This window comes from Canis lupus, chromosome 5 (genome assembly GCF_003254725.2).
Source record: "Canis lupus dingo isolate Sandy chromosome 5, ASM325472v2, whole genome shotgun sequence".
Taxonomy (NCBI): domain Eukaryota; kingdom Metazoa; phylum Chordata; class Mammalia; order Carnivora; family Canidae; genus Canis; species Canis lupus.
Window position 1 is genome coordinate 44,787,268 of NC_064247.1, and position 24,941 is coordinate 44,812,208.

Here is a 24,941-nt window from a genome sequence, read left to right on the forward strand (position 1 = left end):
CCCTCCCTCTCTCCCTTGAATTTATTCTGAATGGACACAGGTTTCCCCCACTATCCAAAACTTGAGGGTTCCTATGAAAACCTTTCTAAATGGAAACATCATAAAGCAAAGAAGCAATTACCGTGAATTTTTATGAAAGCATTTTTGAACTTTCCCAGACCTCTCAAATAACTTCCTTTAGGCTTTTCTGATCCACAAGGACACATCTTGCCAACAGATGCCCAGAATAAATGGAGATAAAGCACAGATGCTGACAGAAACAGTTCCAAGCTATGGCCCCTTGACGTTGAGATTTCTGAGTGTAGTTCCAAGGGAAGGCACTTGGTGGCGCCACGCTCCCCGCTCAGGGTGCCTACTGCCTCTGTTTAACTGGTCTGCAAAATACACCCTGAATGGGATTTTTTTTTTTTTTTTAAGTGAAAATTCCCTTCTTATGTCCTTCGGTTCTCAAAAACAGATACTAACACTGGTCTTTCATAAAAAGGAAGCAGCATAACTTAGACTTTTGAAAAATGGGGGGGGTACCTGTGATGTCTGTTTCTAGCCACTTGTTTGTGATCATTTCTCATGACAATGGGAAAAGAGGTTGGAGTGAGGGTGGGACAATTGCCCTGAGAGAGGAGGGCTAGGGAGAGAAGTAGTGGCAGGGGATCATGGGTGAGGCAGGAATGAGAAGAGGTAGGGACACGAGGACAGTGCCAGGTCTCTAGACTCCATAATAGCCAGCATCCTGCCTTCCCCGCCAAGCGAGTGAGGCCAAAGAGCTCTGCCACAGTCTTCAAACTGCTGGCGTGAGTGAGCTGCAACCACGAAGCAGAGCTGCTCCTTTTTGCCTTTCCCTCTCCTGCCTGGGAGACCCATGTCCACCCTACCCAGAGCAAAAAAAAAAAAAAGTCCCAGGAATATGGTCTCTGCTTAAGAAGCATTTTTTTAAGTTAAAAAAATCATACTAGTAATAAATGTTCACAATAGAAAAATATCTTCATCACCCCCAGATAAATGCTGTTTGATATTTGGTCTTTTATCAGAAATTTTTTATTCTTTGTATATGTGTGACTATATGTATTCCCCAGATTGCAGGTGGAAAAATAAGGGGCGGCCTTCTGAAGTCATCATGGAGGGTTTCCATTCACCATTTCCACAACTGTTTCATGAACAATCTGGAGTCTGAGTCTGGGAAGCCTGCTGACTTTGACAGCCCACCTAGCCGAGGCCCTGGCATAACCAGGTCAGCAGCTTGCAGACTGTCTAGTGGTGCACACATCCCAAATGAGGGTGCTTCCTCCTGAGTAAGTCTGTGGGCAGAGTTTTAGCCAGTGAGCAGAGTCCTAAATGCCAGCAAGAAGGCCCCGAGTCCATGGGACTGTTTCAGGCTCTAAGTGTGCTCCAAATAGGTGGACTGCGGGGGGACCAGCATTTCTCAGGGAGCTGGGGGTGGGCAAAGGGTGGCGGGCTGGGGAGGTCTGGTGAAGGGAAGACAAGGAAAAAAAGGGAAAAACTCTCATTTGAAAAACTCCCACTGGGTGCCGGTGAGGCACGTCTGGGCCCTCCATCTGAACCATCCATCCCCTTTATATCAGTGGTTCAGAGGACCCAGGGGAGCGGCTTCCGCCTGCATCCGGTTGGTAGGCTGGAACTTGAGACTTTGAGGCGTGGGTCCTTCGCTCAGAACTTTCCGCGCAGGGAATCCCTGGGTGGCGCAGCGGTTTGGCGCCTGCCTTTGGCCCAGGGCGCGATCCTGGAGACCCGGGATCGAATCCCACGTCGGGCTCCCGGTGCATGGAGCCTGCTTCTCCCTCTGCCTGTGTCTCTGCCTCTCTCTCTCTTTCTCTCTCTATCATAAAAAAGAAAAAAAAAAAAAAAAACTTTCCGCGCACACCTGCACCAATAGAGCCAAGCCAAAGCTGTAAAAACAAACTCCTCCAGAAGAACTGCAGGTGGCGCTGTAGTCACGGCAGGCCTGACCCCGAGGAGGGCGAGCACGGACTGCGGGTGAAGCTTCTATCTGCCTTCCCACAGACGACCAGCAGGTGGCAGCAGAGCACAACGCAAGTCGGGACCTTCTTGGGCCTGTTTCCTAACCCCTTGGGGCTTTGGGGTCCAGGGATCCTCTGCCCTCAGCCACTGCCACTCCAGATCTCGCACCCCAGTTAGGAGCGCTTTCCAGTGAGAAGCACACTATTTGATGAGCTGCTTCCCATATTTCCTATGCTTTGAGGCCCCACTCCTTTCCTTAACTCAGCCACTTACTAGTTCTAACTTGCTGGGAAATTCACTAAGCTCCCAGTCTCCTGCTGGGGTTATTAACCATTATCAGGATTAAAACAAGAAAATGAAGTTAAATCACCAGCACGTTGGCCACTTGGAAAGTCCTCAGTAAACGCCAGTGATCTTGCCCCAACCAAGACAACGTAAAGTGGGGTGAATAAAGAAATCATGTATTATAGGGAGGGCTGTCATTTCAAAGGTTTAAAAGAGATAGAGGAAATGATTCTCAGGCCAAAATCTTCTTTGTTAATTAATTTTTAACTTTCCTCTGCAATGTGAGCAATGTCAACACTTCTTTGTCCTAAACGTCTCCCTCAAAATTTGATTTTGAATCTTCAGTGACACAAGTAGAGATTTACCAAAGATCTACTAGGCCCCAGGCACTCGCATAGACAGATACAAAGGGGTATCCATGTAAGTACAACATTTGATTTCCCAATGTTTTCTTGAAGATTCTGCGTCTATATTTGTGTCTGTTGTTTTCTTTTTTATATCTTTGTCTGGTTTGAGTATTGGGGCATATTTAACTTCTTAAGATGAATTAGGAAGTATTTTCTCCTTTTAAAAAAAAATTCTGGAAGTGATTGTGCACAACTGATTATCTCTTCCTTTAAAGCTTTCTAGAATTCACGAATTAAAATGTCTGGACCTAGAGTTTGTGTTCTGGGGGATGATTTTTATGGACAAATTCAATGTCTTTAATAGATACAGACCTAGTCAGGCTATTTCCTTCTGATTAAGCTTTAGTGGTTTGTGTCTTTCAAGGAATTGGTCAAACTGATGTAAGTCTCTGAATTTTCATTGTGTTGTGCCGCTCTGAGCTACTGAACACAGGGCACAATGGGCAGAAAATAACACCCAGATAGTAAAAAAGGCTATCTTTGAAAAGCACTTGGCTAAAGATGTGCAAGGAGAACTATGATTCTGAGAGTAGGCTCCTGGGAATTCAATAATGTATTTATTTAGGGAAAAAAATGATAGGTTTACTTTGTTTCAAGCAGTGCCCTAGGCATTAAGGACATAGAGTTGAAAAAAACAATACCATGCCCTCCGGAAGCACATAAGCTTATATGGTAGCAAAATGTACAAACAAAAAAGTAAGCAAAATAAATATTAATATAATTCTACTTAGAGAATGGTTTAAAAAAAGGAAAAGTCACAGATTTCAATAGTCTGGTCTTGGATGGTCTCTCTGGGTTTCCTCTGGGTGAGGAAATCAGAGCAGAGGTCCACCTGAGATGAGTCAGTGAGCCATGCACACACAGGGGAGCAGAGCATTTGCAGCAAACAGGTACCAAGTGAGAACCAGAGTCTCCTGTTCTCAAGTCTGGCTTTACTATGTTCTTGTCCAGGTGAATGTATTTGACCTCTTGACAAAGATTCTGGTTTGTCCTTCTTTGTACAGGAGGTGGGAGGAGGCCTTTAGCTCCCTTCTCTTTTTGGGGGAAGCAAGAAAATCCAAGTGCCACTCATTTTTACATCTATACATATCTGCCATGTTGGAAGAAATGTAGCTTTTTTTTTTTTTTAAGGTTTTCTCTATTTATTCTTGAGAGACAGAGAGAAAGAGGCAGAGATACAGGCAGAGGGAGAAGCAGGCTTCCCTCGGGGAGCCCAATGTGGAACTCAATCCCAGGATGCCAGGATCATGATCTGGGCCAAAGGCAGATCTCAACCACTGAGCCACCCAGGCATCCCAGCTTTTTTTTTTTTCTACAAAGACACCAAACTTACTTCACTCAGCATAATACCCTCCAGTTCCATCCACATAGAAGCAAATGGTGGGTATTCATCTCTTCTGATGCCTGAGTAATATCCTAACTCTGGGAAATAAACAAAAGGTTGCAGAGGGGAGGTGGGCAGGGGGTTGGGGTGACTGGGTGACAGGCACTGAGGAGGGCACTTGATGGGATGAGCACTGGGTGTTATACTATATGTTAGCAAATTGAATTTAAATTTTAAAAATATTTTTTAAAAAAGATACAAAACTTACTTATGAATCTCCACTTCTTTTCTGCTGAGAGGAAACTAAAAACTCTCTGCCTTTTGCTATCTGCTCTTTCCCTCTTTCCATACTTCTCTTAGCCTCAGAAAGCTAATCATGTATGGCCTGTATCAACAGGGCTCCATTTGGCTCCTTCCTCTGGCTGGGTTTGACGAGTTGAACCTCTGGAAACAAACAAGGAAGGTGAGGAGAGTGATGCTGAGGTAGTGATTCCTTTGGCTCTCTCCCTATCTAGAGCCAGAAGGCCTTCAGATTTGTGTCCCTCATCTGAAGCCCACTCCTCCTCTCACAGTGGCTCTTTCGTTTACTATGTTCTCTGGTGGAAACTCAGTCCACTCATCTTTCTGTGCCTAGGGGTGGTAACAGTTTGGCTGTGACTTTCTTGACATCCTAATGAAAAAAAGAATCCAAAGTCTTAGAGAAATAGGTAAGTTGGAATGGATCTATTATGTGCAACCTACTCAACCATCTTTGTCATACCCTCCTCAGGGGACCAGGGGATACTCCCTTCACCAGTTAAAAAATGTCTTCATGAAGGGGCACCTGCATCCTTGAATGCTGATGTGGTGACTGTCTTCTGAGGCTGTGACTATGCAGGGTGATGCAATGGAATTGGGTTCCTGAGCTTAATGGGGAAAATAGGATACTGGCATGGGAGGGCCCAGGGGTGGCACTTAAGAATCAGTGATAAAGTGGCACAAATACCTAAGGAAGGAAGGAAGGAAAGAGAGGAAGTTAATCAGAATGCTTAAAAGTAGCCTTAACCATAAGAGACTCTTAACCATGGAAACAAACTGAGGGTTGCTGGAAGGGTGGGGGAGGGGGTAACTGGGTAATGAGCATTAAGGAAAGCACGTGATGTAATGAGCACTGGGTGTGATATACAACTGATGAATCACTGACCTCTACCTCTGAAACTAATAATACACTATCTGTTAATTAATTGAATTTAAAGAAAATTAAATTTTAAAAAAGAATAAGAGTCTAATTTTAGTGTACAGATCAAGATTCCCCAGTAAAGCATCTTCTGACACACACAGCCACAGAAAGTAGTCTTAAAGTAGCAAAAGAAAGAAGATAGCTAGGAAAATAATGAAAAAAGAATGAAGATGAAAGCATGACCATCTTTATCTTTTTTTCATTGAATTTGAGGAGAAAGCTGTTTACATTTCACGCAGTCATCTACTTGGGTGGAAGGTCTTGGGTGGGAGCTGTCACCTACTGGGAGATAATCAGTTTCTAGACAATAAGAACCCTCAGTTTGAGATCTGGTAGGAGCACCCATGGCAGCTCCTAGGTCTTTAATGGTGGCATTTATTTCTGCATTTGTCCCTAGGGGTGAAACAGTTCTAAGGGCTTCCACTTGGCCTTTCCCACAACAATGGCTCCCACTCCTGGGTCTGAAAACAAACATGGTGACTCTTACAGTTACAAAGAAAGTCTATTCCCACTACATAATCTGGGACTGGGAAAAGGAACACAAGGCAAATCTGAGACTCAGGCCAAGATTCCATCTCTCACTCATCTCCATAAAACCCAACCTGTGGAACATAGCGGGTGTTTCTCACCTCTGGGAATGGGTTTAAATCCAGAGCCAGCATATAATAATCCCTGAAAGACCTGAGTATTTCCCTATCCCCAGTGCACCATTAATTTGGCTGGCCCCAGCCACCATTAATGGCTCCAGTTGCTCTCAGCTGAGGGCCTTTTGTTCTGCAAACTTAGTTCTAGGAACTTGGTAAGAAGTTATGAATCTCTACAATGGGTCCTCATGTCTTCTCAGCAAAATCCCAATTTTTCTTCCTATATATGTCAAGCAACACCTCACAAGGCTCTCCATCTATTTCTAGAGACCCTGTAACCAATTAGCCACCACTACAGAACCCTGTGGTTAGAATAACCTGGCAATTCTGTATTCCCTATCAAGTTTGCAGGTATGATGGCATAGAGGAGGAAAGAATATTTTTGGTTAAAGATCTTAGGATGAGCCCAGTCTTAGGCTGGAACATGAGAAATCCCTGAGGATTATTAGAGGCCCCCACCATTTGGGTTTGTTAATTTCGAGGTAGAGGTTGCGAATTTGTGGTAAGGATTAGGGTTTACGTGGTAGTGTCTATATCAATGAAAAATTTGCAAAGTTATCGTTTAGAAGAGAAATTTCTCCTTGTGAGTTAAGTCAACATTTTGATTATGGCTTGAGACAGTCAATTTGCCCATATCTTACTAATTTATTTGCAGCAGAATATGAATTGTATCTCATTCTGTCCTGGGTTCCATTTCTTACTTATCAGTATCATATCCTCCTATGCATGGGAAACTCTAAGTACACTGTTATTTCCTGCCATGGCATTAATTCACAATTTGGGCCTGTGATTCCTGGATCTTAAAATTCATGATTTTCATTCCCCAGCATGATGCATGCGCACCTGTCTTTGCTAACTCCTAGGGAAGCCATGCTGTGGTATGGGTGAGTTCGTCTAGAGAGCTGATGCATACCTTAGCTATCATAAAGCAGATGACACAAACTTATATAAAAACTATCTTAGCCTGATTCAAATCAAATCATCCAAAGCTAAATTTTAGCTTCTGCTAATATCTTGCCATTACTGCAAAGCCAATGGCTACATTTTTCAATTTTACATTCTTTGGCATAAGCCTCCCAAAGATGCTACTCCTTGAGTGCATAACATTTCAAAAGTAATGATCATAATTTGTTAGCTATTTTAAGTAGGATTAACATTACATATCTGCAAGGGATTTTTATTTTAGAAAACTAATCATCCCATGTGTAATATTTTAGAATCATATGTTTTCCTGGCTTTAGGTATATATATTTCTGATGAAGTTGAGTGATATAGTTGACCTGCATCTCTTACACCCCCAGGTACTCTCTGGCATGAATCTCTTCCTTCTAGGCCTGGTTTTTCTCTCTAAAACCTTTTTCTCTTCTACTATGCTAACACTCCCCACAGCCATTGCACCTTAATTAATCTTATATTCTGTTGGCCTACACATCTGGCTGAGCTATGGAATCCAGCTGTAAATCTCAACTGGGAGCAGTTTCTATGCCTAGTCCTTATAACCAGAGTCTGTAGCACAGACTGTCTTGCACCAAGCAATGCTGGGCACATATTGCTGAAGCTGCTGCAAGGAAAATCTAGGGAATTGGAAGCAGTTGATTTGCCTCAAGAACTTTAATGGATCAGTTACTCTGAAGAAAATAATTAACATTTCTCACTTCAAGTGCCCTCTACTGCATATCAAACACATCGCAGCTTAGAAGGAATAGCCACCTCCTGTGCACCACGCATCCACTTTACCAAGATTTCATGTCCTTTACAGCATTTTTTTTACTTAAAGGACCTCACTTCTTAGATACAAATCATCCTTTCCTCTGATGTCTGGACAACACTGTGTAGCTTAAAAGACGTACTAATGCAGTACATCAGGGGCTTCAGAGCACACAGCACCCAACATGACCTTCTACCTTAAGTTCCCTCCCACCTCCAGTACAGGGAAGAGGCAATGGCTAATTCTTTCCATAGTGATAGACAGTGACAAGAGTGACAGGCATTCAGACTTAAAGGACTATACATTAGTAGTGCTGGGAATTACCAAAACTATCTTCTTTTTTCTAGACTGGGGAATTCAGAGAAGACCTTGGAAGTACACATTTCCAGGACTAAAGATTCCACAAGAAGCAGGCTGAGTGGGGGGCGGGGGGGCCAAAAATAATGAACTTAGCATCCCCCAGTACCGCCTCAGGCTCTGAGAGACACCAAATTCCGGTTCCAGCTCCAGTCTAGATCAGAAGTAGATAGCCAGACAGGTAGGTGCTCATGGATCATCGCTAGAAAATGAAGAGGGGCAGACATGGAGCCCAGGACATCAGTCCTAAGGCAATTAAGTATAAAATTTTTGAAAGTAAATAAATCTAGAAGTATTCTCATTCATTCTGTGAAATAACATCAGTTTTGCAAAGGTGAAAGATACCATACTCAGATGGAATCAACAAAACATAGTAAGTAGGAAAGATTTTAGAAAATAAAAGTTTAAGTTTGGGAGGTTTGTATTAGTTTTCAAATAGTAAGGTTGATAAAGTGACTCTTACAACTTCATTATTCCCAGATTATTGGGAAACATACCACAGAAGATCTAGCTGGCTAAGGTTATTTTCTGGAAATATTTATTTCCTTAAGTTGACATAAATAGTCTTTGAAATCAAGAGTTTATCTCACTTAGAAATACGCAACATCTTTAAGTATACGATGGAGTCTAAGCTTGAATAAAGTACAACCCAAAGATATCTATATGCCTAAGCAGAGAGTGGATAGATTTGATGTTCTCAGACAGACAGACATCCCACTGGAAAACATCTACCACTCGATAAAAAGTTAATGAAATCTTCAAGGTCAAAAATCTTGAACAGGGTGTTAAAGCCAGAAAAGTTTGAAAACCAAATTCAGATAATAAATTCAGAAGATAAAACCACAGAACACCCAGTTAAATTTGAGTTACAAGTGAAAAAATACACATTGCATGGGACATACTTGTACTAAAAAAATTATTCATTGTTTATCTGAAAGTCAAATATAACTAGGTGGTCTGTATTTTATCTGACAACCCTATCCCAGAGCCAAATGATTAATGCTTACATGGTACTGGGAAATGAGACTTTATCATTGCAAAGAGTGGGAGATAAACCTGAGAGCTTCAGGCAAAACTAGGACCCTTGGGATGCCTGGGTGGCTCAGTGGTTGAGTGTCTGCCTTTGGCTAAGGTCATCATCCCAAGGTCCTTGGATGGAGCCCCATGCGCAGCTCCCTGATTAGCAGGGAATTTGCTTCTCCCTCTGCCCCTCCCTCTTCCCCTGCTTGTGCTCACTCTCTCTCTCTCTCTCTCTCAAATAAATAAAAATTTTAAAAAAGAAATAGATGTTGACATTTCAAAAAATAAACATTGAACAAGATATAATGAAAATGACCAGCTGATTTGAAAAATAATTCCTCGAATTAAAAAATAATGTCATTGGAATTTAAAATTCAAGAACTATTTTGGTAAGGCTAGGCTGCTGTAACAAAAATAGCCAAAGAAAATTCAGTGTCTTAAAGGATACAAGTTTATTTTCTTCTAATAGTCTGGGGTAAAATTCAAGGACACGTTGAACTTTACTTCATTTGACCATTCAGGTATAAAATGTGCTGCTCCGTTATGCTCTAGGTCCTTATTTTTGTCTACATTTTGAGGAGTGGGTTATCATTGGTTCCAGCTAGTCAGAAGGGAGAAGAAAGAACAGAGGAAGAATGGGTAGGCCTTACATTTCCATCCTGGAAGTGGTATACATCTTTTCTGCTTTATATAGGAAGAATTTAGACTGAAGTGTGCCCCTTGGCAATCCCTCCTCTAACCCCTCTGTACCCCAGGCAAACAGTGACCTACTGGGGCGCCTGAGTGTCTCAGTTGGTTGAGCATCTGCCATCAGCTCAGGTCCTGATCCCAGGGTTCTGGGATGGAGCCCCGCATCAGGCTCCCCGCTTGGCAGGGAATATGGGTTTTTAATTTTTTGAGGAACCTTCATGTTTTCAACAGTGGCTGCACTAATTTGCATTTCTTCCCACGGAGCATAGGGGTTCCCTTTTCTCCACATCCTTGCCAGCACTTATTTTTTGTCTTTTTGATTTTAGCCTTCTGACAGGTGTAAAGTGATATCTCATTGTGGTTTTAATTTGCATTTCTCTGAAAATTAGTAATGTTGAGCATCTTCTGGTATGTCTGTTGGAAATCTGTATGTCTTCCTTAGAAAAATGTTTATTTGGGTCCTCTGCCGATTTTTAGTTGGATTATTTGTTTCTTTGGCGTTGAGCTGTATAAGTTTTTTTATATATATTTTGGATATTAACCCCTTATTGGATGTATCATTTGCAAGTATCTTCTCCCATTTAGTAGGTTGCTTTTTTGTTTGGTCAGTATTTAGAAAATACTGTCTATATTTTCCTCTAGGAATTTTATTGTCTCAAGGTCTCACATTTAGGTGTTTAATTCATTTTTAGTTTATTTTTGTGTATGGCATTTCACAGGGAGCCTGCATCTCCCTCTGCCTTTCTCTATATATATTGCATGAGTAAATAAATAAAATCTTTAAAAAAAAAAACAAACAAACAAAAAACAGTGACCTAATTTCTATAATAGATTACTTTGAATTTCCTAGAATTTTATTTTATTTTATTTCAAATTTTATTTATTCACTCATGAGAGACACACACAGAGAGAGGCAGAGACATAGGCAGAGGGAGAAGCAGGCTCCCTGCAGAGGGCCAAGCCTGATGCAGGACTCCATCCCAGGACCCCGAGATCACGACCTGAGCCGAAGGCAGATGCTCAACCACTGAGCCACCCAGGTGGCCCATCTAGAATTTTAAACAAATAAAATCATTTGGTATGTACTCTTTTTCTTTTTTTGTTCTAGCTTTTTTCACTCAGTACAATTCTGCTGAGATTCATCCACATTATTGTGTATATTACAGACTAAGTACCTTGACTGCATTTCATAAATTTTGATATGCAGCTCAAAACTGTCTTTAAGGACCAAACTTTTCCATTTTCCTCTTCCTCCTTCCTCAGCATATTGGCTTGATTTTCCAGTCTCTGTAGTTCTGATACCATCATTTGTTGTTCCCGCTGATTCTCACTAGTGGGATCTGTGTCCTTGTGGAAGTGACTTTGTCAATAACCATATGTTCCTTGGAACTTTGAGGTCTTCTGGGTCTAGGTTGAAGGTGGTTTACCCAAATTTCATTTGTATTTGCTTCTGTGATGGACCTTAAAGGTTCAACCAATCTTGAGCTCCTGAAGATAAATATTCTATTTGTGTTTTTCTGGACCACACAAGTATAAATTTGGGCCCCAAATCCACGTGAATGAAAATCTGAGGTTAGAAATCTGAGTGGATGCAGACCTGACGGTTGGTAGCTCTTTTTTCTTTTTTTCCTTTTATTTTTTCAACTTGGTCCAGCACAGTGGCTGAGATAAGAACATAAGCCCCAGCAAGATTTTATCTTGTTCACTTCTGAGGTCCTCTATGAAAGGTCTCTCCACTCTTTTTCTTTTGACATGTTTCCCTCTCAAAACTAGGCTATAGGTCATGGAGATCAGTTGACTCCAAAGTTAGACTCCTCTGGTATTTTCTTCTTTATCCTTCAACAAAGCCTACATTAAAATGATTTTTTAACCTACCAATTTTTTTTTAGATATGCTGTATTGGGAGACATTTCTCAGAACATCTAGTGTACCATATTGCTGGATAAAGAAAGCTTTTATGCTACTTTTGAGAAACAGACACATGTGTACAAATAACTATTTGCTACTAGATAGTTGTTTTCAGGTGTTACAGTGGGAGATTTAAAGCAGTATCTTCATGTTCTTTAAAGTGCACTATGATTTCCAGATGTTCCATACCTGAACAAATTTAGTAACTACTGATACATTAAAGAGATAAAAGCAACAGTAACAATTACTGTCAGAGAGCTAATCCTTTATATGATAACCATGTATTTTGTTTGTCAAAACTGGACATTTATAGGAGTGACAGGGATCATTATATATACCTAAAGGAAGACTTGGACAAGCACAGTGGGATTGATAATCACCCTACTTATATCTGCATATCTAAAGCATGCAGTTTACAGCACCTGCCACATTTCTATTCCTTAGTATCAAAGGTAGATTCTGGAAGTAATTTAATATTGCAGATATGATATGAATGATTTGTCTCATTATTTAGCAAGATACAAGGCACAGTTCCCTCCAAATTTTTATTTTTATTTATTTTTTTAAAGATTTTATTTATTTATTCATGAGAGACATAGAGAGAAAGAGGCAGAGTCAGAAACAGAAGGAGAAGCAGGCTGCCTGTGGGGAGCCCGATGCAGGACTGGATCCCAGGACCCTGAAATCATGACCTAAGCCAAAGGCAGACGCCAACCACTGAGCCACTCAGGTGTCCAAAGTTTTAAATTTATAGGCAACGTAGGGCAACTAAATACTGATAACATTTTTTATACTTTATCTTAACTACAATACTTTTATCTTACCTACAACTGAAATAACAACAGAATTATTTTTTATAAAACTTAATGATGGGGGATCCCTGATCCCCTAGTAGCTCAGCAGCTTAGCGCCTGCCTTTGGCCCAGGGCATGATTCTGGAGTCCCCGGATTGAGTTTCACATCGGGCTCCCTGCATGGGGCCTGCTTCTCCCTCTGCCTGTGTCTCTGCCTCTCTCTCTCTCTGTGTCTCTCATGAATAAATAAATAAAATCTTAAAAAAAAAACTTAATGATACTAAAATTGCTCTGAAAGAATATCAATGAAGCATAAAGAGCAGGCTGGATGAGGAATCCAGCCCTCCAGATATTAAAACATATTGAGTAGCTGGTGGTAATCAATAGATTTAATAATCAGATGAAAACAGATTGCACAATCAATGAAAAAGAATAGAGAGCCCAGAAATAATCACAAATATACTTGAGAATTAATAAATGATAAATGTGACATTTTATGTGAGTGGGCAAAAAGATTGTTCCAGAATCAAATTGGGACAGTGTTGGGACAGCTGATTAGACCTTTGGAAAAAATAAAAGCTAGATCATTATTCCACTCCTTATAACAAAATTAATTCCAAATAGATTAAAGATATTCACTCCAAAACAATAGCACAAAATACCAGAAAAAATAGTTATTAAGGAAGTCACAGTTGATCCACAGGACAAGCAAGTTCTTTAGGATGAAGGGAAACTATCCCAGATGGAAGCAGAGACACGCAAAAAGGAATAGACTACACTACAAAGGGCAGATTTTAAAAAGACTATTTACTGCTTAAAGCAACAATATAACACAACACTTTAGATGTTTATGAAATACATAGAAATAAGATATACAACAAAACAGCAAAAATGTCGAAAGGGATTGTTACTCAAAATCATCACATATTGCAGAAGTGTAAACCCAAACCACGAGAAACCATTGCACAACCATCAGAATGGCTAAAAGGGCTGACAATATCAGTGTTGAAGCAGAACTCTTCTGCGTGTAAATTAGTTAAATCATTATTTGGCAGTATCTATTAAAGCTAAATTAGAACCTATTCTGCATTCAGCAATTTTACTCCTGGGTAAATACTCAGGGGGAAATGTGTAAAAGTTCATTAAGCTATACACTGAAGGCTTGTGTACCTTACAACATATCAGCTATATCTCAATTAAGAAAAAGATCACATATGTAAAAAAGAATTATAAGAAATCAATAAAATTATAATAACCCAATAGAAAACTAGACAAAGAATATGAAAGTAGAGGAAAGCAAATAGCTTATAAACATGAAAATATGGTCAACTTCACTAAACAAGATGAAACTGAAATATCAAAAAGATACTTTAGACAATTTGAGTTGATTTCTTACACTTTAGCCAAGACTCCTGACAAGTAGATTTGCCAAAAGTATGCCAAGACAATTAGGTACAAGAATGCTCACTTGTATTGCCCATAATAGTAAATGAGTGGAACCTAAATGTTCACCAATTGTAAACTGTAAACATAAATCATTGTACTTTGATACAATGGAACACCATGAAAACTTTACAAATAATGAAGCAGATATATATGGGTTTATATGGAAATATCACCAAGACCTATTAAAAGGGTAACTTTACGGCAGACAGAATATAATCCCAGATATATAAATTTTTCGAAAGATATGTGATATAATAATAATAAGCATTCTGGGGAATCAGAACTGAAGGGTACGAGGGAAGAGACACTTAGACTTTTTAGCTTATATTTCTCTGTACTGTTTTTTCCTGTGTGTATTTGTTCTATTTACATTTTAAAATTAGAAAACAAGAAAGAGAATGCGTCTGAATACTAGACCAAATAATGGTTAAAAACTCAAATTGCGGGATCCCTGGGTGGCGCAGCGGTTTAGCGCCTGCCTTTGGCCCAGGGCGCGATCCTGGAGACCCGGGATCGAATCCCACGTCAGGCTCCCGGTGCATGGAGCCTGCTTCTCCCTCTGCCTGTGTCTCTGCCTCTCTCTCTCTCTCTCTCTGTGACTATCATAAATAAATGAAAAAAAAAAAAAATGAAAAAAAAAAAAAAAAAAACTCAAATTGCTAGAAACCTAAATGACAAAACAAATGTTCACAGATCACTAAATCAAGACTTCTTAATGAAATAAAGAATCAAACTAAAGAGCTTTTGATATTTAAAATGAGTACTTTTTCATCCTAAACAGCTATCATGCCAGAAAAATTTGGTGTGGGTGATGTATGGAGTAGATACCTGAGACAATAACAATGAAGGGAGATATTTGCATCTAAAATGTTTTCAAACCCCTTTCAAAGGTCAGGCATTATGTAAGTATTTTGAAGATATAAAGGCTAACAACATATAAAAATTTTGTTAAAAAGATTAACATAAAAGATGACTTCTTTGTATTTTCAAATCTTTGCTGAAAGTAATCATATAATAGATAAAATAATTCTAAATAACCTAAATTCATAATAACTCTATTTGGACATTCAATTTCTCAAAATTCTGACATTGCTCATGATTTATGATGATAAAAATATTCACAGTCATAATTTATTTTCCTTCTTTATGATTTTAGGAACATAAAGAAGAACTGAAATACATTTTACATTTTATAAAACAATTGGTGATCATATCTTAGCACTTGTTTATAACATTTATTAATGTACCAATTGTGACTAAAGAGAAAGTGTTCACTGCATGCCAAATACTTAATGACAAGTTTTAAAAGCACAACGTCTGTGATCTAGGTATTTCAGTACAAAATTAGATAGTTTCCAAATCCTTTCTTGGTTCTAGAGTTTTTGAATAAACATTATTTAAAATATCCTGTCAAAGATCCTCACAAAATTGAATTTAATGCCAAACATCCAAAGTGTAATCAATTTTGAAAAATAGACATCTCCAGCAGCTTGCCAAAATACTGAGTGATAAACTTTGTATAAAAATAATTTGTTCAGTATAAGAACCCATGAAAACCATTTCTCAATGCTCAAATGCATGTAATAACATCTCAGTTCCCATACAGACCTTTGTATTCTAAATTACTCCCTCTACACTGTGATTATGTGCAGGAGTGCCTGTTTTCAATTAGTTGTTCAAGAAAAAGTAAAAGTAGTAACTTATCTAGTTTCCTGGTGTAAATGTTTCTTCACATGGGGGTGGGTGGGTAACTGTTTACATTTTCTTTTTCTCAAATGCAGCTTTTCATATAGTAGAGTGGACAATTTTAATTTTGTGTTTTAAATCTGAGGATGTGTTTTCTCAATAATAAATAGTTTAGAAAAATCCATAACTATCAAGATGACCCTTAAAAGATGAAAAGGGGAACAAATTTCTTTTAAAAACCACAGGAAAGAATTGGGGAAGAGGTCTTTTTCCATCCATGTCTATGGGACATATGGTTGCTGCATGTCCTGATCTATTTAGCATGTTGTCCAACTCCACAGGAGCCTGCAGGCACAGCTCTTATGACCTAGCCTGGATCCTGTGCCAACCAAAGTAGCATTGGAATCTGGTATCAATTTGTGGAGGAAGTTTATCTTCTCTCAGCTTTTGGGTAGTCGGGATGAATATTCCTAAGGGAATGTGACCATATGTTTGGTATTTGGAAAAAGGGAGTTGGCTTTATTGGAAAGGGATGAGAGAAGGTAGCAGCTCATGCTCAGCAGCATCAAACCTGATTCTAGGTCCAGGATTACCCACTGGTTTGCAAATTTCATCCAAGTCTTCTTACTACTTGAGACTAGGTTTAAAAATAAAAGATCTGTTCCTACTCCTCTTGTTCATATGTAGCTCATCTCCAAATGAGAACAAACAGCTCCCACAGGAGGCCCCTGCTGTTACTGATAAGCATACCTTGATTTGTTTTCTTTGTCTTTGTTCTTGGGAGTCTAACCTAAGAAACATATAATCTCATTAACACTGACAAATGATTTGTCTTCAGGCAGTCTGGTGAAACTTGAGGTCATAGCTCAAATTGGTAACTTCTGAGTTTCTTTTCATTAAGTTCAGATTTAGAGAGGCTGACTAGTAACTTGCATTGCAATTCAAGGCCTTATATGATATACTCAAAATTCCATATTTATCCTAAGTGTAAAAGTCCAAATCCATGTTTCAGCTCTTCTCTCCCTTAACATTTTTTTTTAAAAGAATCTTTGGGAAGAAATGGAGGATACCTGACCATCCTGAAGTATATAAATTCTATAGTAATATAAACAGTGAATCAAACTTTCAAAAGTGAAAATCACAGCCCTAACATACTGGCCATAGATAAGAACTAAATCTACATATGCCAGTGGGCCAAACTGTACCACTTGAGCCCTTTCTATGAAAGAAATTTTCTTGGCATATCAATAATTGTGATGTTTTCACTTGTTTTTAGGAACCGAAGTTGCACCAGGACGATATTAATGATCTCAAGTTAATGTGCTGTTACTAAATTCCTGTAACACAGATCTACAGCACTACAGTGGTCCTGAGACTTCTGAATTCACTACAGCATTCATGTACCATGGTGACTGGAACATCTAGCAGTTTATCTTCCCTACAGTTATGAATCCCAAACTGCAGGAGAATGCTATGTCTCAGTGGACATGCTTAGTGTTTAATCTCTAAATATGTGCAGTGTGGAGCAAGATGTAATTCTTCTGTCTCTCCTATACCCTACTCTACTCTCAATTAAATGTATTCTCTGAGCAGCATTAAAAATAATGGTCCATTTTACCAGAACTTCAATACATGCAATAATTTCTTTCTGTTTCTGGATCTGTAAACCACTTAATACATCAGTGGGGAAAAAAAAATATTCTCTTGATTTATCTTTGTATAGAAGTAAGGCTTTCATACCACACCAATTATTCAGTGAATTGATGTAAGCCCTCTACCTTTCTCTGGTGAGAGTCATCAGCTGAGTATGTGAGATCCTGAGATAGCTCAACAATGCTTACGATATCAAACAGTTTTATTGATTTCTAATCGGCAAATGATCATGAGGTGTGCAAAAATACCTGGTGGTTGGGGCCTGAGATCTTTGTCATTGTCTAGAACTGAGCATTTCATGTGGCTACAACTAGAATAGAAATGGAGTGCAGGATTTTATTTAGGGTAACAGTAAAATCAGTAGGATCCTTTCTCAGTCTAAGTATGAAACTGGTGATGTTTAGCAACCCAACAGGCATATTTTTGAGGACTGAAGTATTTGTTTTGATCATACTGATCTTGAAATTCTTAATTATTGCCATTCAACATCTCTGTCAGTTTCTTAATTTAGTTTGTTACTCAATATGCTGCCTTTGAGTTTTCTTGCCATACCAGAAACTGAAACTGACAATAAATATTCTAGTCTTTAAGGACAAAAACAACATCTGTGTAATTCTCACTTAATTTTCATCCAGCATTATATTTCCACTTAATAAATCTTATTTGATTACAAATCACTTATTTTTAATGAATGGCAATGTAAAGGAATAGGCTTCAAACATAATTACTAGCATTAAAAGATCTGGGTTTAAATCTGAATTCTGGTTCCATCACCCACTAACTCTGTGACCTTGGGAAAATGACTTAATCTTCTAATCTTTAAAAGGGATGTTACAGGAATACATGTCTCATACAATTATTTTAATAATTGAGTTAAAGTATGGAAAAATTTAATACAGTGGTTGGTTATATGAGAGAGAATGCTCAGTAAGTGAGGGAAAAATAATGTATAAGCAAGTAGGAATCAGGGAAGACAATGATTCCAGACTGATATACAGTAACATTTGGCAGTCTAACTGTATCAGAAAGTGACCATTGCAACATCTTTTACAGAGAAAAGTTAAGACAGATATTATGTCTTCAAAAGTACTTTTGTTGTCATCAAAATATTGGTTGTGGGTATTGCCATTCTAATAGGTAGTTTCACTCAGTGGTACATATCTTAGCTTTGATACATAAAGATTGGCTTACTTGTCAGCTTCAGAAGTCTATCCCCCTAGGCCAGACAGAGCTAAATCTTCTACTTATCTGCAGCTGTTGTGGAGTGCCTACCACAGAGTAAGTGCTCAAGACAAGTTTGTTAAATTGCAAAATCTTAAAACCATACAGTCAAGTAGCACAAAATACAAATACATCACATACTTTAAAAATGTATGAGGATGCCTCTTAGGTATAAACCTGTGTATGTGTGTGTGTGTGTGTGTGTGTGTGCACGTGCAAATCACTGGAGAACAAAGACAACTCAAGGTAAAACAACCACACCCTTGAAGCAAGTTCCATCTCACAAGTATCAGTTTGAAGTCTTTCAAACTTAGGTACATCTGAAAAGATCAGCTCTTTCTATATAGGTCTCATGTTCACAAAAGAGGATATCTGTTGGGCTTATTTCTAGCTAGAAACAAGCCATTGGAGACCTTCCCACTGTAGCTTGTTAATGGAATCATTAGAAGAGTCAGTCTATATTGCCAGGATCTTGAAGGCTTTCTCACATTCTTTTGTCTATCTTACCAAGCGAGGACAGAGATCATTGATTTGGGGACAGTCATTTTCAGTTTTGACTGATAGTTTTCTTTCTCTCTCCCATATCCACCACCATAGTGAAATATATTACACTTCATCTGATTCATTGTAACAGAAATCTGAGATGCTTCTTGAATGGAATTAGACAGTTAGGTCACACATTTTGGTTTCCATTATCTTCTGAGTCTGAGTGGAACAAATCTGAAATTGAGGCATATAAGGTACAAAAGTCTTCTGACCAGAAGTTCCTAAATTGAAGTTATTTTCTACAAGGTGTGAGCAACTATCCTGGAGGATTCTGATGTCAGTGAATAAACAGTGGGCTGGGAACGGACACAACACTTGGGACTCGTCAGTCAAAAACACACCACTCTCTCTTTTTTTGATTGAGGTGACCCCTAAATAATAGACAGACCTTTCACCATTATTTTCTTCAGGAAAATTTCCCTCAAGTTTCAAAAGGTCATCCAATCCTTCTGAGAATGGAAGGTGTGGCAAAATTATATTGGGATGCTGATCTGATAATATAAAAAATGCCTGAGTTTCTATCTCCCATGAGCTGTTAGAAAAAGAACCCTTTGGTAGAGAATTTTTGCTAGAGAAGCATTTGCTGACTGAGCTGTTTATAAGCCCTTGCTCTTCCTCAATTTCACTTGATTTAGAGCTGGTGAGGAGGGTGGCATATCTAACAGAGGGCTGCCTCCTGCCCTCATCCTCACGGGTTACCACGGTGCTCTCCAGCTCAGAGAAGTTAGCACTGTTGTGCTGATCACGGATACAAATAGAACCCTTTTCAAGATCCGGAGTTGTCAAAAGCAGAGAGACCATAGTTGTTGGCACCATCTCATCTTTATTCTTCCATGATGTGTCAACACTGATATCTTCTGAAATGGTTTCAGGTTCCAAAAGAAGAGGACCAAATATCACTGATTCTGTATGCTTGATAAAAAGATGCTCAAATGTTTCTGGCTAAAAGAAAAGACACATTTTAATGCTCAATTGTATTATTATTATTATTTTTTTTTTTGCTTCACTATGACATCAATGCAGAAATGAAAGTGTGAAAGCTTACTACTAAAGGACATAAGTCAACCACAAATTAACTGGGTTTTTTGGACTGAAAACGGATATGTCAAAAATCATAGGTGAGAAGCAATAGAAGATAGTGTTAAAAGTGGGATGAGGGACCCCTGGGTGGCTCAGCGCTTTAGTTAAAGCCTGCCTTCAGCCCAGGGCATGATCCTGGAGTCCCAGGATCGAGTCCCACCGTCAGGCTCCCTGCATGGAGCCTGCTTCTCCCTCTGCCTGTGTCTTTGCCTCTCTCTCTCTCTCTCTCACTGTCTCTCTCATGAATAAATAAAATCTTTTAAAAAAATAAAGAAATAAAAAAAAATAAAAGTGGGATGAGACAGACTTTGGTTTGAGTCCTTCTATGACCCTGGACAAGTACATTAACCTCTTTGCCTTTTTGTCTCTTCATCTGTTAAAATGTGTTCAATATTTACTTCCTGGCATTGTGGTGAGGAATAAATTAGAGAAGGTCTGAAAGTGCTTAGCTCTCAATAGAGATTGGTGATTGTAATTAAAAAGGGCTGTTTTCTGAAGAATTCCTAATATTTTACAGCGAATTAGATTTCCAAAAACTGAAAATTTAAACCTCAAATTTTAAAAAAAGGAACCAAAATAAAATGAAATAAGCAAACCAACTAGTCTGATGACAGTGAAAATAACTGCCCCATGACATATGATATAAGGGTAGACTATTTGTGACTGTTAAGACTTACCTGCCTTACACCATACTGAAAAATCTGTTTAAGACTATCAGAAAATAAGAACTAATACCAATTTGTTGAAAACAAGGATGGTAAGAGACACGATCACAGACTGTTAAATTACTATTCCTTTTAAATAACTTCATATAAAAACACATACTATGGAACATGTGGAATGAAGACAAAGACACAAGACAAATGCACATCGTATCTTTTATAAGAATGCTGGTTACATCACAACAAAAAGCCCTGCCATGCAGCTACAAATCAAGAACCTATGTGCAAAAAGCTCAACTCATACAATGTAAACATATTGAAAAGATAAATGCAAAATAAAAAATACCAGGCACATCACACTGAAAGTTTAACAGAACTAAATGAAGTACTACTGAAAATGTGTTCAATTCATAAAACATACATATGATTGAACTTCTGAATAGTACAATTTTTAAACTACTAGAATGAATTCAAATTTATTGCCTGAAATAACAATGTACCCAACTATTCTTCATAATGGCAAATATATTCCATATAAAAACATACTTCGTTAGCAGTTTTAAACTCTCAAATGAAACACATTGGTGATTATAACTATAAAAGAATAAATATACCAAACACTAAATATAATAAAAATTGAACAGACTTATATGGATATTAAAATACTGCATAATGACAAATATCATGTTAACAGAACCTTTTCTGTTATTCTGTGAACATAATATATGAAAATTTTCTATGCCTTTTTCTATTTCTATCAGAAATCTATCACTAGATTTATGATTTCCTTCAAATATTTACTTGCTTATTTTGCCTTTTCTTAAACTTGCTACTATATGTCTTGAATTTCTTAAAATTTAAATGAACTTCGAAATTAAGATCACCAAATAAAGGAATTACATGCTATCAATATGAAAACAAAAAATACTCACAAATAGCCAATAGCACACAGTCAAACTCACATATGCTCTTCAGATGATATCTTTGGCATCTTTTGTGCTCTAAAGCTTTACAACTAATTATTGATACTGAGTAATTTACATGTCTTCAAATGCATTCAGATGGAAGATTTCACTAATAATTAACAAGAAATTACATACCCATATATTATTGAAGTATATTTCATCAGTGGGTCAGAAACCTTTATTAAAAATATGTTTATTTTTTAAAAATCACTTTAATCATTATATGCATCTATTTTTTCAAGATTTTAGAATAGCCTGGGAACATATTAAACACATATTCAGCTGGTAGAAATTAAAGAATAACCTTTCATAATCTCACACTTAGATTTTATATTCCAATGATATCTATTAAAAGTCAATGAAGGGGAAAAAAGGACACATTCTTCCTCATTTTTAGTGTTGTTTTTATAGACAAAACTATGAGTGAAATCTGAAAGCAAGTGATCTATATATAGCCTAAATTTGAATATTCTTTAGGTTCACTAAACAGATGCTTTGGTTTATTATGAATGTGAGCAACATAACACACTTAGTATGCTAATATTATAGAGATAGCAAGGGTCCTTTTTCAGGAAGAAATATCCTGTGCTTGCCACGAACTATTTATAAAAAGCTCCCCTCCTGCATCGCTTTGTACTTCTCTGCTGCCAGAAGCTTTGGGTGGTTCAGTGTAAAGAAATTACATTTAGGCAAGAATTTCACAAAGAGGTTGAATTGGAGACTGATGCGTTTTCTGATCTGGTCAATATGACCTGGATATGTCAGGTCATCGTGATATGAACTGTAACTTCCACTGGCCTGTGACCAGCACAAACCCTAACTTCTGGCTTTCCTTGAACTGAAATAGAAGCTGGTGCCTAAGCCATTTGCAAGACTACTGAAGATAGGAATTCCTGGATTGACCAAGGGTAGACAGACATAAAAACTACAAGACAGTAAAAAAAGCAAGACAAAACAAAAGAAAAAAATACCCAAATGGGTCCGTTTATAAGCATAGGTGTCTATAAAAGAATATAAAATGAGAAATTTTGTACATAAAAATATAAACTATATAGTTTCACTGTATCTTGTGATCAGATTCATTGTGTTGGCAAAGTTACGTGTCAGAACTACAGTTTTAGGTACAGCATTGTCCACTACATACCTGATGATATGGAATAGATAGATATATGGTAAGAACAATAGGCATAGTTTTTACTGTGGCATGACTACACAAATGATAAATCAAAAGCCAGACACCATGAATATTACTTTTTAAACTTTAGGAGACCTGAAAAGTAATCATGCATTCAAACTGACTTGGACTCAGACCTATCTCTTGACCCCACATTTTTTACCCTTTTAAGTTCTAAATCAACACCATCCACCATATTTTAGTTCTCAGTAGTTCAAATGTTTTTTAGATTTGTCTCCCCTTCTTCAAAGTGTAAAAATCTTCTAATACTCTACAGAATGTTGGGAAGTTGGTACATTGGATTCATCTGTAGTAATCATGATTAGACTTCAAAGAATGTCCATTCTCTGTTTAGATAAAATAAAACAAAATAAGAAAGCAAAATAAAAAATCACTCTAAAAGCAAAAGATAAAAGATTTCAAAAACATTTTCTGTCAGGCATGGTTTCTGGACTATAAATTCTTCTGTTACACGACAGTAATACATCTTTTTAGGAAAGAGTAAAATTTTGAACTGAGGTTGCCTCTTCTATTTTCATAACGCATGCCTTAACATTACACTCTAGGAACAGTCTTGGTGACCCTAGACAAGGAAAGACTACAGAATAAGGAGGGGGAAAAAAAAGCAGGAAAAATAAAAAGGAGGAAGTGGGGGAGCAACAGTAGTAATAGAGAGCTTGGAACAAGAAAGAGTAAAAGGGTAGAGTAGTAAAAACAAAAATTTTTAAATGAAGAAAGAGAAGAGCTGAAATAGTGAAGAGAATGTCAGATCACTATCATGATTTTTCTAATCTAGAAAAATCTAAGAAGCCATCTGTTCCATGTGCCTCCCTTTTTTACAACAAAGCAGCTAGGGCTTAAGGTTACAGAGCTAATTAAACCAGAGTGAGGACCCTGACTTAGTTCTTTAATTTTTCCTAGTCCAACAATCTTTCTATAAAACAATGGAAGGATTAAAAGATATCCTAAATGCAAACTGGCAGGAAAACATGTTCTTTGTTTTGCTTTTTCTACTTGCTGTGATAGTTTTCAGTTAACTAATACATACTCTCTTCTAGTTATTTCTAACCCGTGGGAATATCATAAATATTAAGAACATGAAAATAAACAAAACTGAAGTTATATTTTAGGGGAATGAGATATACTCTTTTAAGCCCAATAACGCACACTTCTAAATAGAGCTTCCAACTCAAAACTGCACCAGCTTTACCCACTTCTATGAGACCATTCAAGCAATTTCAGGGATATTCTGCCTCACATCTGTGAGACTAGGGTTCTGAGAACCTGCAGGTTGTTGAGCTTCTTTGGAGGCATAGAGCAGACTGAGGAATCTTAGACAGTCTTTGAATCACAAGTCAAAAATCCACTTGGTTTTAGCTTTCAAACTCCTAAGGTACATTATTAACTGGAGTACATTCTTGTGGAAACGGACATCGATGTAGACAACAAAAGGGAGGGGTAGACATCCAAAAAAAAAAAAAAATACAGATGACTTAGATTTAGAGGCAGAAAATAACGGATGAGGCAAAAATGCTAACTAAAAAGTAAAAAAAAAAAAGCAAATTGGGTACACTGTTATAAACACTGTGAAATTTGACTTAAAAGAAAAGCAAGTCTATTGCATCACTACAATACGTTTTCCTAAAACAAGAATTCAGCCTTTATTTAAGATTCTGATTTCTATCTTTATTTTTATTTTTTTTACAATTCTGATTTTTAAATTATCAAGATAAATGGTGTACAGGGGTATTCTTTTCAAGATGGCAGGTTGAACACGTTGCTCTCTCATCTTTGTAGATACTCTATTAGAATTAAAGTACACAAATAACAAATACACACCCACAACACAGAAGATAATCTGAAAAAGCAAGAGGGAATAAGATTTTGAATTCATTTCTAAGAGACAGAAAACAACTGGAAGAGTGTAGATCAAAGTGGATTAGCAAAGGAAGCTATAGACCAAAGTATCTCCAGAGTGGGCTGTGGCTGAAGAGAAAGTCTGTTTGCCCAGTTTAATACAGTAGAGATGGTGAGTGAAGAAACAGTAGGTAAAAACAGAGGGAGGTATGAGACCTGAGGCTGAAAACCATGAACTATGTGGGATGGGGCTTTTCTAGTTCTCTCCTGTACATGGGAAAGCCTTCACATTAGAACTACCTTTCACACCCAAACTAA

At 37.9% G+C, this 24,941-nt stretch overlaps 1 protein-coding gene across 4 annotated transcripts in view; it reads right to left on the minus strand.

Moving 5' to 3' along the window:
• Nucleotides 1–13,120: 13,120 nt before the first annotated feature.
• The window catches only part of LEPR (leptin receptor), a 93,799-nt gene continuing 81,978 nt past the window's right edge, over nt 13,121–24,941 (minus strand). For 3 of the 4 annotated variants that reach the window (XM_025427997.3, XM_025427999.3, XM_025428000.3), the window contains one exon: nt 13,121–19,827. In XM_025427997.3, the coding sequence (XP_025283782.1) occupies nt 19,000–19,827 (828 nt within the window). In that variant the 3' untranslated portion in view covers nt 13,121–18,999. Of the gene's footprint in view, nt 19,828–20,829; nt 23,114–24,941 lie in introns of those variants that run through there. The other variant, XM_025428002.2, reaches the window with a different exon arrangement.